At 34.6% G+C, this 17,350-nt stretch overlaps 1 protein-coding gene across 1 annotated transcript; it reads right to left on the bottom strand.

The window, feature by feature from the left end:
- Positions 1-3,392: 3,392 nt before the first annotated feature.
- On the bottom strand, positions 3,393-14,409 carry LOC112040273 (F-box protein PP2-B10). The gene is given in 6 exon segments (XM_065763760.1): positions 3,393-3,958; positions 4,047-4,089; positions 4,092-4,162; positions 4,540-4,619; positions 4,722-5,048; positions 14,188-14,409. Coding segments are annotated over 6 exon segments (1,146 nt in total). The 3' UTR covers positions 3,393-3,555.
- Positions 14,410-17,350: the final 2,941 nt, after the last annotated feature.

The raw sequence follows: 17,350 nt of genomic DNA, 5'->3' as shown, positions 1-17,350 counted from the left end.
AAAGCGGACAATCAAGCTTGCAGGTGGCCAGGACTAAAAATCCTCCCCCACAGTAATCATGTTTATTAAAACAAAATAAAGATAGGTTCTATTTACAATTTTATCTTGAGAATTTTATGAATGGTGAAGGCCTGCAAGTATAGTGCAAAAAGAAAGACAAGAGGAAGAAGATGATGATATGGTCGAAAATAAATAAATAAAGGCGTAAATACACTTTTAGTCCCTATATTTTGAAGTTTTTCCATTTTAGTCCCTACATTTTATTTTTTCCACTTTTAGTCCCTAAAACCAATTTACGCCCTTCACTTTAGTCCTTGAAGCTAACTTCCGTCACTAATCTAACAGGAACACTGACGGATGAATAAAATAATATTTTATAATATTAGATTATAATTTAAAATATTTATTTTTTAATTTTAACAAAAGAAAAAATATGAGTTAAAAATTAAAAAAAAAAAAAAAGAAAAAGAAAAAAGAACACACAAACATAATGGGTAAACGTTAGGAGGGAATAGGATAAAGGGAAGCTAAGAAATATCTAAGGGAAAGCTGCTATTACTGCATTAAATTTTCTATAGCTAACTCTCTAGCTGCATTAATGTGGAAGTAATACTTGAACACTGATATTCAGTCTTACAGCAACCCCTAAAAACTTCAAGAATGTGCTAATGGGATAAGGATCAAGATAGGCAACTTGACCTACACGTGGAGGTTTGAGATGAAGCAAGATAGATTAATATAAAGGAGAAAAACATCATTACAAGGGATCAGCTGAGAATCTGTAAAAAGAAAAAAAAAAACAAAACAAAAAAAACAAAAACTGTAGCATTAAGAACTATAATTGTAATGAAGTCTAAGAGAAATATATTCAAGAACTACTCTCCTCGGACTTTACCGAGGAAGAATTTCTTTGCATAAAACTTGTTTGTCTTTGTTTTCTTATCATCTTTAATCCATTGTGAGTGTTGTCCAATTCATTGAAGCCTAGCTTTTAGTCCACTCTCTACAAATTCTTTGTATTGGGCTCTTTAGGCCTTAATCCTTTTACTTTTTGGGCTTAAGATCCAAACCCCGCCCTTACATATATATATATATATATTAAATCTTGGGTGGTAAATTGTTATTGTAATTTAAACTTACTAATGAAATTACTTTTTTATCCACCAATAACAATGCGTTATACCTACAACTTATGAATTGTGATGAAAATGTTGTAGAAATAACATTTCTCTTGATAAAATGTTAAGATATCTTATTATCGTCATAATATTTTCACAATTGTTAAGATGTCAATTTTTTACAAGTCAAAGTAAAATATAACAAAGTTATGAAGGTATTATGAAAATGTTGTGCCATTTTTTGTGTTTCTAGAATTTTTTTTTTTTATTAATCAATTTTTGTTGAGCCAAAATTCACTGTTTCATGTATAGTTTTCTTGGATTGAATTTTTGTATTTTTTTTTCTTTATGCACCATTTTAAGTAAAAACATAGTTTTACATACACACACCAAAAAAAAAAAAAAAAACAAAAACAAAAACAAAAACTTAGGATTTGTATTTTTTTTTTCTTTATGCACCATTTTAAGTAAAAACATAGTTTTACATACACACACCAAAAAAAAAAAAAAAAACAAAAACAAAAACAAAAACTTAGGATTAAATCACTTTTGATCCTTTATGTTTAGAGTAGTTCACAATTCCACTTTAAACTTTAAAATCAAGAAATTTCCTCCTTAATATTTTAGAAAAGAGCAAATATGTCATATTATTATTCTCTCAATTAAACCCTAATAAAAGCTTATGATTCTTAAAATATTCCACTGTGTAATGTCTAAAAAATACTCCTCTAAATTTTAACATCCTAAAACTTTTCTTCATGTATTTTGAGATTTAGATGGCAGTAATGCTTAATTAGAAAGTTGGAATGGTAATATAAGGTGTTTTATTTGTTACCTAGGGAACATTGATTTTCTATATTTAAATTTTCGAAACTTATAATTTATCTAATGGAAAATTAATTTGATGATACATGCCTCTTGTTATTTTTTTATTTTTTTTTTCTTGCCTAAAATGGGTGTTCATTAAAAGCTAATTAAGCTAAAAATTGCACTTGGACTCATGTAGAATGATTGAGAAGAAAGTATAAATGACAAAATTTTCATTGTGTATGGTTGAAGGTATTTGATAAAGAGTTTCAATTGTAGCATATGACATCATTCATTGCAAAAATTTAAATATTGTGACAAGGTTTTAGCAAAACTTAGTTGCTTATTGTTGAAAAATGATGATATTTGTTATCATTTTTAGAAGTTTTCAATGAATGAATATTGCCTTTAGCAAATAGGTATCAAAATTCTTATACGAATGAGATTAACTTTGTATGACATACATTTTTTATATATATAATTTCATACTTCTTCAAATAAAAATTCAAAAAGAAACTCCTTAATTGTTTGGTTTAGTGACCTTCACCATTTAGTATGGATGTATAATAGTTGCTATTATTTTCATTATTGTCGACAGAGTAGCATAATTATATCATTATGTCTCTGCTATTTTGTACCATTATATGATTGTTAAAACCCAAGAAAGCAGAAAACTGGAGAGGGAAAAATTGGTTTCATTAAGAATAGGTACATAACTAATCGTTAACCTTTGGGATACAAAGAAATTTAGAATTAATTTCTAAAATAATATGATTCAAATGGTTGAATCACATAAAAATTGTTTCATTATTACCTACAGAGTAGCATGACATCTTTCTCTTACATCCCAAAAGGTAAACGATGAAAAATCAAATGTTAACATAAATAAAATGGAAAAAAAAAAATGTTAAGTCAAAGAATTTGTAGAGACAGGGTAACATTTAGAGAAGATGAAACATAATTCAACTAGCTTTTAATGGGAACATGTATAGTATCAGATTAATTTAACCTAATATTATAATTGATTCAACCATTTTTTGTGGCTCTTAATGAGATGTGGAACTACTTTTTGGCTCTCAATATTAAGATGCTTATGCTGATGTAGTAGGTGACTTTCATGAGAGTAATGCTACAACAATAATTGAGTTGACAAGTTTGGAGGATAGGTTTTAATTTAGACTATTGACATCACTTGTTCATTTATCATTAACAATTTGTCATCTTGATAGTTGAGAAATATTTTCTAAAATGTTTTGTGGCACTAGAGTCATTGGTTATAGTTTAATGCTTTGTTTTTTTTCCGTTATACTACTAGATTTGTAGAAATTTTGGACTAATGGTTCTATCAATAAACAAAAGAGAGCATGAATATCTAGTTTACAATGAGACAAACGGTTTTGGGCTCAATGATAGATCGAACAATAACCAAAACTAAAAAGAACAATGACAAAGCAGAGTCGAGGGGTTTAAATAAAAGAGAAGCGTAGGCCAAGTTAGGAGAATCATGAGTCTAAATAACACTCAGATGGTTTTTACCAGTAAGCTTGAAGCTTTTTAAGTGCAAAATTTTGTCAATAAAGGAAAAAATTAACACAATATAAGTTTGACAGTATTGCAATATCAATGCCACTTAGGGTGTGTTTGGTTGGAGTGAAAATAGAGAGAATGGAAAATAGGGTGGAAAATGTTGTTTTTCCTGTTTGGTTGGGAAAGGAAAATAGGAGAGACAAAAACACAGGTGAGAAACTTTCGCCCCGGGGCCCACTTTTTTAATCCTCGGCAGTACAACCTGGTCTTGCTGGCTTGGCTCCACAGCAGGCATGCACAAACAAACAGTTTGTTTATAGTCTTCACCTTCTCCACTTTTTCCAACTGAAGCCTTTGGAGGAGGGTTAGTAAATCCATAGACTCTTCTCGCCAATTTGTACACAAGGTAAGCGGCGTAGTTTGTATTCGGAGACAGCATGGAAGTATGCATCTTGTCACGGATGTCAAACCACCACTCATCTAAAAGTTTAGCTACCTCTGGGAACCTGTTTGATATTTACATGTACATAATTAAAAACTATATGAAAAGCCAAAAATTATAAAAAGGAGTACTAAAATAGAGTATGGATAGACCTAGATTCAGGTAGAGAAATCCATCTCCAATACTGAGGAGTGCCACCCCTATAATGCAAAGGTCCCTTGCAGCAAGAAGGTAATATTTCTTACCACTCGATTTGTCCAAGAAAAAGCTCCGTAGAAAGAAAGAAGATCAGCACAGATATGGTTCTATTCAGCATGGTACTGCTTTCACTGGCCACAAGCATACATACAACCAAATCTTTCATAATTTGAACACACAGATAGAAGCTCCTTTTGTATGTGTGTGTGTTTATTCTGTTTTTCTATTCGCATATGGCGCTATAACTAAATTCGTGCATGCTCACATAACTAATTTAAACCAAAAGCAAAATCAAGAGTCCATAGTGAAACCAATCCACCCAATGTTGCTGCTTCCATTTGGATCAGAGTTACGAGGTTATTAATTTTCAAAGCTGTTAGCCATATATATGAAGATTAAAAATTGAGTTTCAGTGAGACTAGCATAGAGTACAATTAGTATGTAAACCAGAGCCTCACACAAAGTTTGAGAAAGATAGAGACCTCAAAAGCTAACTCAGTAAAATTTGTTTTAGTTTGAGCATTATCCTTTTGATTTGATAAAGAACTAACAAATATCATATGTTCAATGTTAGTGTGTGGTTATGATTGAGGATCACACCATAATATGGGATTGTTTGTTAATAGTACCTTTTTATTGTCGTCGATCAAGATGGGGTTATCGGAGAGACTGAGGTAGAGCTGTTTCTTTGAAGAGAAGTTCAAGGAATCCAATGAAGTTGATGATGATCGAGCAATGATGGCTTGATAATCGGACGGTAAGAACCACTCCCAGACAGCGTTGGACTCAGCAGCCGCACCGAATATAGGAGAAACCGCACAAGCTGTGCAAGCATCCTTAGGACTCGTCAATGATACTACGTTCGATATGCATCCCTCTGGCAATACTGATATGTCCACACCATTCCTTTCTCCTTCTCTCTCTCTTTCCGTTATTCTTCTCTCTAATGTTTCTCTCTCTCACATACATTCCACTTTCTTTTCGTTGGCTTTAATAATTGCTTATTCCTTAATGCTGAAGAAAAATGGAATATAGAAAGAAAAATGGCTCTTTCACATTTCTGTTTGATTGGAACCTGTTATGAATAGACTTCAAGGAACCTGTTATGAATACAAAATATATACACCATTATCTTTCATTTAAAAAAAAAAAAAATACTCCCTTATCTAGTTTGACACTTGTGTTAGGTTGTTAGAGTTTCCAATATAGACTCTTAGGTCTGTTTGGTTGGAAAAGTAAAAAAATGAGAAGATAGAAAATGGTAAGAGGATGAAAAAGTGAAAGAATAGAAAAGATTTAAATTTTCATAATTTTTGTTTGGTTGGGAAGTTTGAATAAATTTACTTATATACCCTTATTAAAAAATGATGTCCAATTAAAACAAAAAAGTGACCAAAAAAAGAAAACAATCACTCAAATTTATTCAAAAAATAAAAATCATGTCAAGAAAAAAAAAACACGTCTAGTTAAACAAAAATAATAATAATAATAATAATAACAACAACGAAGAAGAAGAAGAAAAACAAATCATGCTTATGCCCAGGAAATTAAAAAAAAAAAGAAAAAAGAAAAAAGCAACGTATCCCAAAAAAGCAAAAGATAAAAATTAAATTAAAAAAAAAAAAAAGAGAAAAGAAAAGAAGAGCCACGTGTTGGCCAGGAAAGCAAAAAAAAAAAAAAAAAAGTAATTGAGAGCATTTTGTCAATCAAGTAAATCACACTCTCCTTCATAGTTTTCTTCCCAAAAAATGTGGTGGGGTTAGGTGTTTGATTAAGAGGGAGAAAGAAAAAAAATGTGATTGAGTCAGGTATTTCTCTCTAAAATGGGAAGAAAACATTTTGGTTAAGAGGGGAAAGGAAAAAATATGTGGGGTCAAGTGTCCGCCACATTTTTTTCCTTTCCCCTTTTAACCAAACACTTTTCAAAAAGTTTTCCCTTTTTTTTTTTTTTTTTTTTTTTTTTTTTTTTTTTTCATCCTTAAAGTCATGTTTGGAGTATAAACCCCAAAAAAAAAAAAGCTCCAACAACCTTTCTAAAATGGAAAAAAAAAAAATAGAAAAGATTAACTACCGTAATTTCCACATATGAAAAGTTACTATTGCTCCTCAAATAAATTTTTATGACTAAAATATTCAGTCTCATCTCTCCGCTAATTAAGTAGCATTGTATCATTGTGAGTTGCAACTCCTATTTTGTACATTATATGATTGTTAATCCAAAATAAGTAGAGGACTAAAAAATAAAACCCGTAAACATTTTTGGTTTGGTGGCCTTCCACCATTAAGTATAGATACATAACTATGAGCTAACTCTTGCTGTACACGAAAGTTTATAATTAGTGTTAGGGTCATATTTTGTGTAATTGGCTAATCTTTTGATAAAATGCACTTTACTTGTGTTTGGGTAGATCTAAGATGGGTTTAGTACTTCATGAAACATGTTGTTCAAGTTAAGTTTTAAAGACATGAAGATTGGTCTAAAAAACAAGTGAACAAAAACTATTCATTAAGTCTCAACAGATAGCTCAACAAAAGCCTACTATCGAGACTTAATGTGAAGCTCGATAGACAGCTCGATAGGAGCTCGATCTATCGAGAATTACGATTTTAGAATTTCCAAATCTGAAATTTGGCCAAGTCTTGCATATTTGTTTGGGGTTTCTTTTCTCATAATCCTAGACATATATAAAGCTTATTTTAAAGGCTGTCATACATGGATACAGAGACCAAGAGACCTATATTCTCTGTGTGAAGCTACTGTGTTTGTACGCAAAGGATTTTGTAACTGAGTGCTTTCAGATCTTCATTATTGATGAAGTGAAGAACTTTGCAGCCAACAACATCTGTTCAAGTTGCTAGAGTTAGTCACATACTTGGGATCCATGCAAAGGGTTGGTCACAAATTGGAGGTTTGTGCATGCAGTGAAAGAAGGCTACTATAAGATTAAGTCTAGTTGAGTATTGGAGCAAAATTTCAACTGTAATTTGATATTTCAGGATAGGCCAAGGGTAGTTGGTAAGATCCCTTATACTTGTAACTGCTTGATTGTTGATGTGGGTGAGTTGGGCCTGGGCGACCATGTCAGCCCACTTGATCAAAACCCAACACAAAGCTCGAGACCCATCAAACGAATTAGACTTGGTGTGCAGTGAGATAGTCAGGCTTGGGTCTTATCATAATGGGCCTAGTCCCAAGTTCGAGATCGTGGCCAAGGTGTCTAGAACAAGTTTCAAGGAAATCGTCTAAAGTCGTGAGGATCCCTTGGGATTCTTAGGAACATAGGAATATGTGTGTGAAGTACGGAGATAATGATGAAGACCCCACTAATGAAAGGCTATAAGAAGGGGAAGAAGGTGGAGGCTTAAGGGTTGGAAAATCTGGGGAACAAAAGAGGAAGAGATAGGGAAAACATAGGGAAACACTAGGAAATATAGAGGAAACAAGGCAAGTTTGAGGCCTTACTCATAAGATTAAGTATTAACCCATGCATAAATAAATTGTGTCCCAAATACTATCGCTAAAGTCGGTATTGGGTGACCACAGTTAATTAGTGGATTCTTGGGAGTGGTGACCTCAAAATCATTTGGTGGGGTTTTTCCCTTGCGATGTTTTCCCCATTTATCAATAAATCACCGTGTCAATTTATTTTCAGCTACATTTAGTTTAATTGGTGATTTGTTGGTGCCTCCACGATTTACATGCAATTGAACCTAATTAATCAACTTGGGTCAAGCTATCTTAACCCAACAAGTGGTATTAGAGCGGGCACACTCTGATTATGTTTTAATCTTTGTTGTGTGATCCATTGACCCCTGTTGTCATGGAATCAAATTGCATGAAAAAAATCTTTTTCTTGTAATATCTCTTGTGTTTCTAACCTTTACATGCTTAAGTTTCTCAAAAATTACAAGTCTAAAGGTTATTTGAAAACTCTTTCGATAATTCTTGAAAAGACCTCTTTGTGAGTAGAAGAAGACTAAATTGTCTCAAATTGTTTAGCTACAAGGGTATATGCCTTAGAAAGATAAAGGCAAGGGTAAAGTCATGTGGCTATCAAATCAAGGAAAAGACCATCCTGATGACTTGAAAAAAAAGCACGAAGTATGCTTCATGATGCACTCAACCTTCAAAGTCATGAACACCTATCTATGGTATCTTGATAGTGGTTGCTCAAGACACATAACCAGAGACCGCACTCTATTCAAAGAAGTTAAGTCTAAGAAATGTGGAAATGTTACCTTTGGAGATGAAAGCAAATCCTAGATAAAAAGGAAGGGGATCATTGCTTTACTAGGGTTATTGGATATTGCAAATGTGCTATATTTGAAGGGCTAAAAGTGAATCTATTAAGCATTAGTTAGATTTGTGATCAAGACTTCATGGTGTTGTTTTCAAAAGGGAAGTGTCTGGTGCTAAATGATTCAGGCAAGCAACTCATAAGTGGAATTCACACACTAGACAATTGCTATGGTCTAGTTCTTGATACTGAGATTGTATGTAATAGCATCCGAATGCCAAATGAGAACTTATGGCATCAAATGATGGGGCATGCTAGCTATAAGCAATTATCACTTGTGTCCAAAAATGATGTAGTTTTGGGAATGCCTAAACTCAATAAAGTGAAAAATGTTGTATGTGGACCATGTCAACTTCGGAAGCAAACAAAAGTTCAACATCATGCCACATTGACCACAGCCATGACTAGACCTCTTGAGCTTCTTCATGTTGTTTTGATGGGTCCAACAAGAACAAAATCTCTTGGAGGGAAGAAATATATTATGGTAGTAGTCGATGACTTTACCAGATTCACTTGGGTCATCTTGCTGCGATCTAAGTCTGAAGCCCTCATCACATCGAGTCACTATACAGAAGGGTGCAAAATGAGAAAGGATTGAAAGTTGATTGAATCAGAAGTGATCATGACAAAGAATTCAAAAACTCTCAATTAGAGTCCTTCTGCATGAGTGCTAGCATAGCTTAAGAGTTTTCTGCTCCTATCACCCCTCAATAGAATGGTGTTATAGAAAGAAAGAAGGGAGTCATTCAAGAGATAGCTAGAGCTATGTTGCATAACAAGGATGTAGCAAAAAGATTTGTGGGGAGAAGCAGTTAACACTACATGTCATATTGTGAATCGAGTGTACTTCAGGCTAAGTACAAAGAAGACACCTTATGAACTATGGAAAGAAAGAAAACCAAATGTGAAATACTTCAGGATATTTGGTAGCACTTGTTTCATTCTAAAGGACAGAGAAAATATGGGAAAGTTTGACACTCGGAGTGATGAAGGAATCTTTCTTGGGTACTCCATAAGTAAAGCCTTTAGGTTGCTGAACAAGAGGAATAAAAAGTCATGGAAACTGTCAATGTTGTGATTGATGAAGCATCATCTCCAAGGTCCTCAAAAGTTATAGAGCACATGCCTAAATTAGTTCTCCCTTACCTTTAGAGATTGAACAAGAAGTAGGTGATCAAGATCCTTCTCCTCCTACCTCAACTAGTGCTATACAAGCCCAGAAGCCTCCTCCACATCTCCTTTACCTGAAGATCAAGTAGAGAAGGAGCCTTCATCTAGAATTAAACTGAATCATCCTTTAGATATGATCATGGGAAACATGAATGAGCTAACTTTGGGAAAGCAACAATTGATAAATATGTGGCTAACTTTATTTCTTATGCATGTTATTTATCTCAGGTAGAACCTATCAAGGTTGAAGATGCTCTTTAAGATGAATGCTGGGTTGAAGCCATGCATGATGAACTTCATCAATTTCAAAGGAATGATGTCTGGACATTGGTACCTAGGCCAATGGGGGTGAACATCATTGGTACAAAATGGATCTTTCATAACAAGACTGATGAAGAAGGCAATGTGATTTGCAACAAGGCAGACTTGTGGCCCAAGGGTACACTCAAGTAGAAGGAGTGGACTTTGATGAAACCTTTGCTCCTGTTGCTCGCATTGAATCCATAAGATTTCTACTTGCATTAGCATGCCACTTGAAGTTCAAGTTATATCAAATGGATGTAAAAAGTGCCTTTCTGAATGGTTTTCTCAAAAAGGAGGTTTACATAGCTCACCCTAAAGGGTTCATTGACCCATACTTTCCAAATCATGTGCTCTATCTTAACAAGTCACTATATGGATTGAAACAAGCACCTAAAGCATGGTATGATCATCTTACCAAATATTTGGTGTCAAATGGCTTCACAAGAGAACAAGAAAATCGAACATTGTTCATCAAGAAAGTGGATTAAGAACTAGTTGTAACTCAAGTTTATGTAGATGACATTATCTTTAGATTACAAAAGATGAGTTGGCTCATTCATTCTCAGGCATGATGTAGACTGAATTTGAGATGAGCATGATTGGAGAATTGAACTACTTCCTTGGACTGTAGATTCATCAAAGTGACTTAAGTATTTTCATCTCTCAATCTAAAAATACTAAAAATCTTGTGAACAAATTTGGCTTAGAATCTGCTAGTTCTGTCAAAACACCTATGAGTCCAAATGTTAAACTCACTGTTGACTTGTTAGGAAAGAGTGTTGATCTTCTATATATAGAAGTATGATAGGTAGTTTCATTTACCTTACTGCCAGTAGACCTAACATTAGCTACAGTGTTGGAGTGTGTGCTAGATATCAGACTAATCCCAAAGAATCACATCTTATTATAGTAAAATGAAGGCGTAAATGCACTTTAGTCCCTACATTTTGACTTTTTCCATTTTAGTCCCTACATTTTATTTTTCCACTTTTAGTCCCTAAACACAATTTACGCGTTCCATTTTAGTCCTTTCCGCTAGTTAACCGACGAAATAGCTGAGGTGGCAGCCGGAGCAATTAAAATATTATAAAATGCCACATCACCCATGACACGTCAGCATATAAATTTAAAAAATTAATTTATTAATTTTAACAAAATTAAAAAACATAAAAACAAAATTTAAAAACATAAAAATGTATTAGAAAATCAAACCAAGAACACAAATTCAAAATAAAACCCATTGAATCAAATTAAACCCAAGAACTCAACCCCGCAACCCAGAAAATCAAAAACAATAAAGAGAGAGAGAATCAAAGCAATTTTCTTCTCGGGAAACAAACAATTCAAAATCAGCTAAAAATCACCCTTAAACACAAATTCAGAAGAGAAATTCCAAACAAATTTCTTCTCGGGAAAAAAACAGTTCAAAATCAGCTAAAAAAATCACTCTCAAAACAAATTAGACAGAGAGAAATTCCAAATAATTTTCCGTTTCCTTTCCTTTTTTTCCTTCGTTTTCCTCCACTTTCTCAACAACCAAACACCACGAAACCAGTTCAAACTCAGATAAAAAACACATTCTTTTAAACAATAAAGCAAAACCCAAAGCATATATAATCAACTCTCTCTCATGGATCTGTTGGCTGGGTTTCATCAACTCTCTCTTTCTCTCTAAAAACTCAAACCTTTCTCATCAAATCAGGGCTTTCTCTGCCGATCTCTCTCGACGGTGGCGACACTGTGCTGGTGGCATGAAGGTTGTGGGCTGTGGGTGGGTTGTGGTTTTGTGGCATGGGTTTTTGCTGGTTGTAGGGTGGTTCGATGGTTGTGGCATGGTGGTGGAGTGGTCACGGGCCATAGTAGCATATGGTTGCGGGTTGTGGGCTAGGGATCGGCGTTGACGGCGTGCGGTGTGCGGCTGGAACAGCAGCCCTCTCTCTTCTTTCACTCTCCGATTCTCTCTCTTCTTTATTTTCTCTAACTTCGATTCTGTCTCTCAGATTGGGTTTTGGTTTTGGTTTGATTTTTGTTATGGGTATTGATGCATTTGCAGATTCATGGTGGTGGCGGCGGTGGGGTTGCTATGTGGTGGTGGGGATGGTTCATTGTGGGTTTACGGAGGTGGCACGGATTTGGGTGGCGATTGGTCAAAGTTGGGTTGGATTTAATTGATGTATGAGTCAAATTTAGTGGGTCTGTGGGTGTTTTGGTGGTGGTAAGGATTTTCAGTGGTGGTGGTTTGTTGGTTTGGTGGTTGGTGTGACAGAATTGGTGTTTTTGGTGTTTGTGCTGAGTGAGAGAAGAAGGTAGTTGATTTTCTGGGTGCGGGGTTGAGTTCTTGGGTTTAATTGATTCAATGGGTTAATTTTGAATTTGTGTTCTTGGTTTGATTTTCTAATACATTTTTATGTTTAAACTTTGTTTTTATTTTTTTATTTTGTGTAAAATTAATAAATTAATTTTTTACATTTATATGCTGCTGTGTCATGGGTATGTGACATTTTTATAATATTTTAATTGCTCCGGCTGCCACCTCAGCTATTCCGTCGGTTGACTACGGAAAGGACTAAAATGGAACGCGTAAATTAGTGTTTAGGGACTAAAAGTGGAAAAAATAAAATGTAGGGACTAAAATGGAAAAACATCAAAATGTAGGGACTAAAAGTGCATTTACGTCTAAAACGAATCATTAAATATGTTAAACCACTAGTAACTTTGGGGAATGGTATGACAAAGATACTAATGATGTTTTAGCTAGATATTTTGATGGAATTGGGCTGGGAGTGCTAATGACCAGAAAAGTACTTCTGGTGGTGTTTTTACTTAAGGAATAACATTGTCTATAGATGAGCAAGAAGAAAAATTCTATTCTCTCCCACTGCTGAGGTTGAATACATTACTATTGATAGTTGTTGCACCCAACTTCTTTGGATGCAAAAATTTCTTCTTGATTATGGTATTTGTCAAAAACATCTTACTATCTATTATGACAATACCAGTGCCATCAATATCTCTAAAAATCCTATTCAACACTCTCGGACTAAACACATTGAGATCCAACATTACTTCATTGTGAGTTGGTCGAAAATGGTACTCTTACTCTTGAGTTCATATCTACTGACGATCAAAAGGCTAATTTATTCACCAAGCCTCTAGATGGTTGACGGCTTGAATTCTTGAGCCATAACATTGGTGTTATATCCATGGACTGATCTCCTCTCCTCTTCTTCATGCATATGCATCTAGTTTTGTTTGTTTATTCTTTTTTTTTTTGGCTTTGTTTTAAGTTTTTTTAATAAAAAAGAAGAAGGAGAAATTAAAAAAAAAAAAATACAAAAAGTGTGTTTGTGTATACTACTACTTGTGTACCTTTGATGGCCTTTGAAACAAAGTTTCCCAACTTATATCACTTGTAGATTAGATGAGATCTTCATGCATAACTAAACAATGTAAGCTTTATGGCTCTTTAATGTGGTTTGTATGATTTAGTTGATCTCTTATCTTTCATATCTTAAATTACTCTTTTGATGCAAGGACTAGAAAATGCTAATAGAAAACACATAAAACCATCTTACCACAAAAACTCGTCAATCATAAAACATCGGTGTTCAATTTATAAAAGTCGTGCTCAGTAAGGTGTAGCACTTGCACAACAAAACAATAATGTTCAAACTTACATAATTAGGTATTTTCTTCTCTCTTTTATATGCCCATGCATGCATGCTTAAAATAAAAATATGCAAAGAACATGAAAAGCTAAAAGAATCAAAATACTTTTAATATGATTATAGTGTGTTCTAAGAGATGTGAGAGTTATATGATGTACCTCAAGGGTGATAGTCCCTATCAAATAGTTATGACTGTGTGTGAATGTACTTGATCTTCTTATATCATTACTTTTCACATAATGATGCACTTGCTCTCTTGCAACAAGTTTCACACACAACACGAATAATCTTTGATACCTTTGATACTTTTGTACAAGTATAATGTGATTTGGTCATCATAAGGAATAATGTNTGCCAGTAGACCTAACATTAGCTACAGGTTTGGAGTGTGTGCTAGATATCAGGCTAATCCCAAAGAATCACATCTTATTATAGTAAAACGAATCATTAAATATGTTAAAGCCACTAGTAACTTTGGGAATGGTATGACAAAGATACTAATGATGTTTTAGCTAGATATTTTGATGCGAATTGGGCTGGGAGTGCTAATGACCAGAAAAGTACTTCTGGTGGTGTTTTTACTTAAGGAATAACATTGTCTCATAGATGAGCAAGAAGAAAAATTCTTCTCTCTCACCACTGCTGAGGTTGAATACATTACTATTGATAGTTGTTGCACCCAACTTCTTTGGATGCAAAAATTTCTTCTTGATTATGGTATTTGTCAAAAACATCTTACTATCTATTATGACAATACCAGTGCCATCAATATCTCTAAAAATCCTATTCAACACTCTTGGACTAAACACATTGAGATCCAACATCACTTCATTTGTGAGTTGGTCGAAAATGGTACTCTTACTCTTGAGTTCATTCATACTGACGATCAAAAGGCTGATTTATTCACCAAGCCTCTAGATGGTTGACGGCTTGAATTCTTGAGCCATAACATTGGTGTTATATCCATGGACTGATCTCACTCTCCTCTTCTTCATGCATATGCATCTAGTTTTGTTTGTTTATTCTTTTTTTTTTTTTTGGCTTTGTTTTAAGTTTTTTTAATAAAAAAGAAGAAGGAGAAATTAAAAAAAAATAATAATACAAAAATAGTGTGTTTGTGTATACTACTACTTGTGTACCTTTGATGGCCTTTGAAACAAAGTTTCCCAACTTTATATCACTTGTAGATTAGATGAGCATCTTCATGCATAACTAAACAATGTAAGCTTTATGGCTCTTTAATGTGGTTTGTATGATTTAGTTGATCTCTTATCTTTCATATCTTAAATTACTCTTTTTGATGGCAAGGACTAGAAAATGCTAATAGAAAAACATAAATAACCATCTTACCACAAAAACTCGTCAATCATAAAACATCGGTGTGCAATTTATAAAAGTCGTGCTCAGTAAGGTGTAGCACTTGCACAACAAAACAATAATGTTCAAACTTACATAATTAGGTATTTTCTTCTCTCTTTTATATGCCCATGCATGCCATGCTTAAAATAAAAATATGCAAAGAACATGAAAAGCTAAAAGAATCAAAATACTTTTAATATGATTGTAAGTGTGTTTCTAAGAGATGTGAGAGTTATATGATGTACCTCAAGGGTGATAGTCCCTATCAAACAGTTATGACTATGTGTGAATGTACTTGATCTTCTTATATCATTACTTTTCACATAATGATGCACTTGCTCTCTTGCAACAAGTTTCACACACAACACGAATAATCTTTGATACCTTTGATACTTTTGTACAAGTATAATGTGATTTGGTCATCATAAGGAATACATGTGGTAGTGTATGCTCTCTAAATTGTCCAAACTTGTTTTGAAATATAATTTGGTTAGACATGTTTAATGTGTTTTGATCTAGGAATGCTTTGCATCTAGAATTGAGGATGTGTATCTATGCTTAAACATGCTCTTTGAATGCTTGCTTTGATGGTTATCTTGTTTGCATTCATCTTTTGTTGTTTCTCCTCCTTAAATTCTCTTCTTCTGGCTCTCAACAGATACCTCAATAAAAGTCTCGATACCTACTTGAAACCTCCTCGATACAAGAACTTCTATCGAGATTTTTGGGTTTCTGCTCAATACCTCTTGATAGATAGCCCGATCCATCGAGCCAAATTCTTTGGAGTCTCTGTATGCTTGATCTATTGAGACTTTTTGCCTTTGATACCTCCTCAATACCTCTATATCTATCGAGTTGCATTTTCTATATATAGTTTGAGGTCCGACCCGATTTTTTCTTTCCCAAATATTTCATTCTCTCTCTCTCCTCTCGTGATCTAAACTTCTCTCTCTCTCTCTCTCTCTCCCATCACTCCTCCCATCACATATTTTGGCTTAATCCAAGCCTCCCTCACTTGGTAAGTGTTCTCAATCTCTTCTTTTCCCTTTTCTTCATGCATTCATGCATTTTTTTTTACCTAATTTTTCAATTTTTTTTGGAAATTTTGGGCTTTTTGTGATTTTGTCAAAAATTTTGGCTTGGTTTTTGTTGAAATGATATCCTATGCTCATGCATTGCATTCTATGCTCATTTTAACCTTATTTCATGCATTCTAGATTGTGTGCTTGATTAAACAATGTGAGTGCTGCTAAGTTGGATTGGGTTTCTACCCAGGATGCTTTTTATTTTACACGTCACATGCTCATGCATTTTCATGCATTGCTTGTTCTTGTTCCTTCATTCCTGTACCTAAATGTTTCTGTTGTGTTTTTGTTTTTCTCTCTATCTCTCTCATTTAGTCTCCTCGGCATGGCACCCAAAAAGTCTATCCTTCTAAAAACTCGGTTTGTCGTGGTTCTTATCTTCTTCTTTTCCTCCTAATTTTATCCGGTTCCGTGATGAGAAGGCACGAGCTAACTTCTTGGAGAACTTTTCTGATCGGGCAATTCATTCGGAATGCCAGGTCATTCTATCTAACTTTCTAGACACTCCTTTACCCGGTGCTATTAGCTTTCGGGGATGGGCTTCTCTTTGTAAGAAACCCTCAAGGTGTCTTGGCGTGTTCATAAAGGAGTTTTACTTCAATATGCACGCCATTAATACCTTTGTGCCTTGGTTACTACAGTATTATGTGGTACATGTATCGTAGTTACCCCGTACTTTGTTTCTGAGGTACTACAAGTCCCTAGCGTGGATATTCGGCTTACCCTAGTCATCCTCGTCTCACTTCTATCTCTAGAGATGAGTTGGCCTTACTCTTCTATGAAAAGGCCATGTTGTGGGAGGTACACTTAATTTCTCCACAACTGAGTTCACTAAGGAACCATGGTTCCTTAATGTGGTGATGACCTTTGTTCTCACTTCATGGTCACACTATAACACCATCACTGAGCCTCGTGCTCGTTTTCTTCTTTCTCTTTTGGAAGGTCTTTCTATAGACTTTCCTTTACACATGATAAAGTCTATCATCGACTGCTATCGTGGCACGACTACATGTGATAAGCTCATCTTTCTTTTAGCTATCACGCGTATCCTCACCCACATGCACATCACCATCCCTCGCTTTCCTCATTTCTATGTCATGGATGCCATTAGCAAGGAGTCTATTCAACGGAGTACAGCGTAGTTGCTACAAAGCGACCGTAGGTAGAGCCTTCCATTGCAGCCCCAGCTGATCCTACAGCCCCCTCCTCTCAACCCTCTTCCTCCTCTACCCCTTCTTCCTCATCTTGGGCCGCTGTCTCCCTTGCTGATATCATGGAGTAGCTTCAGCACATGCGTGTTGATTTTGGTAGTCGTCTGGACCATCTATCCTATGAGATGTGTTAGATGAACACTAGTATCGATCACATTGCTCGC

The sequence above is a fragment of the Quercus suber genome, unplaced genomic scaffold (assembly GCF_002906115.3).
Source record: "Quercus suber isolate HL8 unplaced genomic scaffold, Cork oak 2.0 scaffold_523, whole genome shotgun sequence".
Classification (NCBI taxonomy): Eukaryota; Viridiplantae; Streptophyta; class Magnoliopsida; order Fagales; family Fagaceae; genus Quercus; species Quercus suber.
The sequence above is the reverse complement of the archived record's forward strand: the minus strand, read 5'-3'. Positions and strand labels throughout refer to the sequence as shown.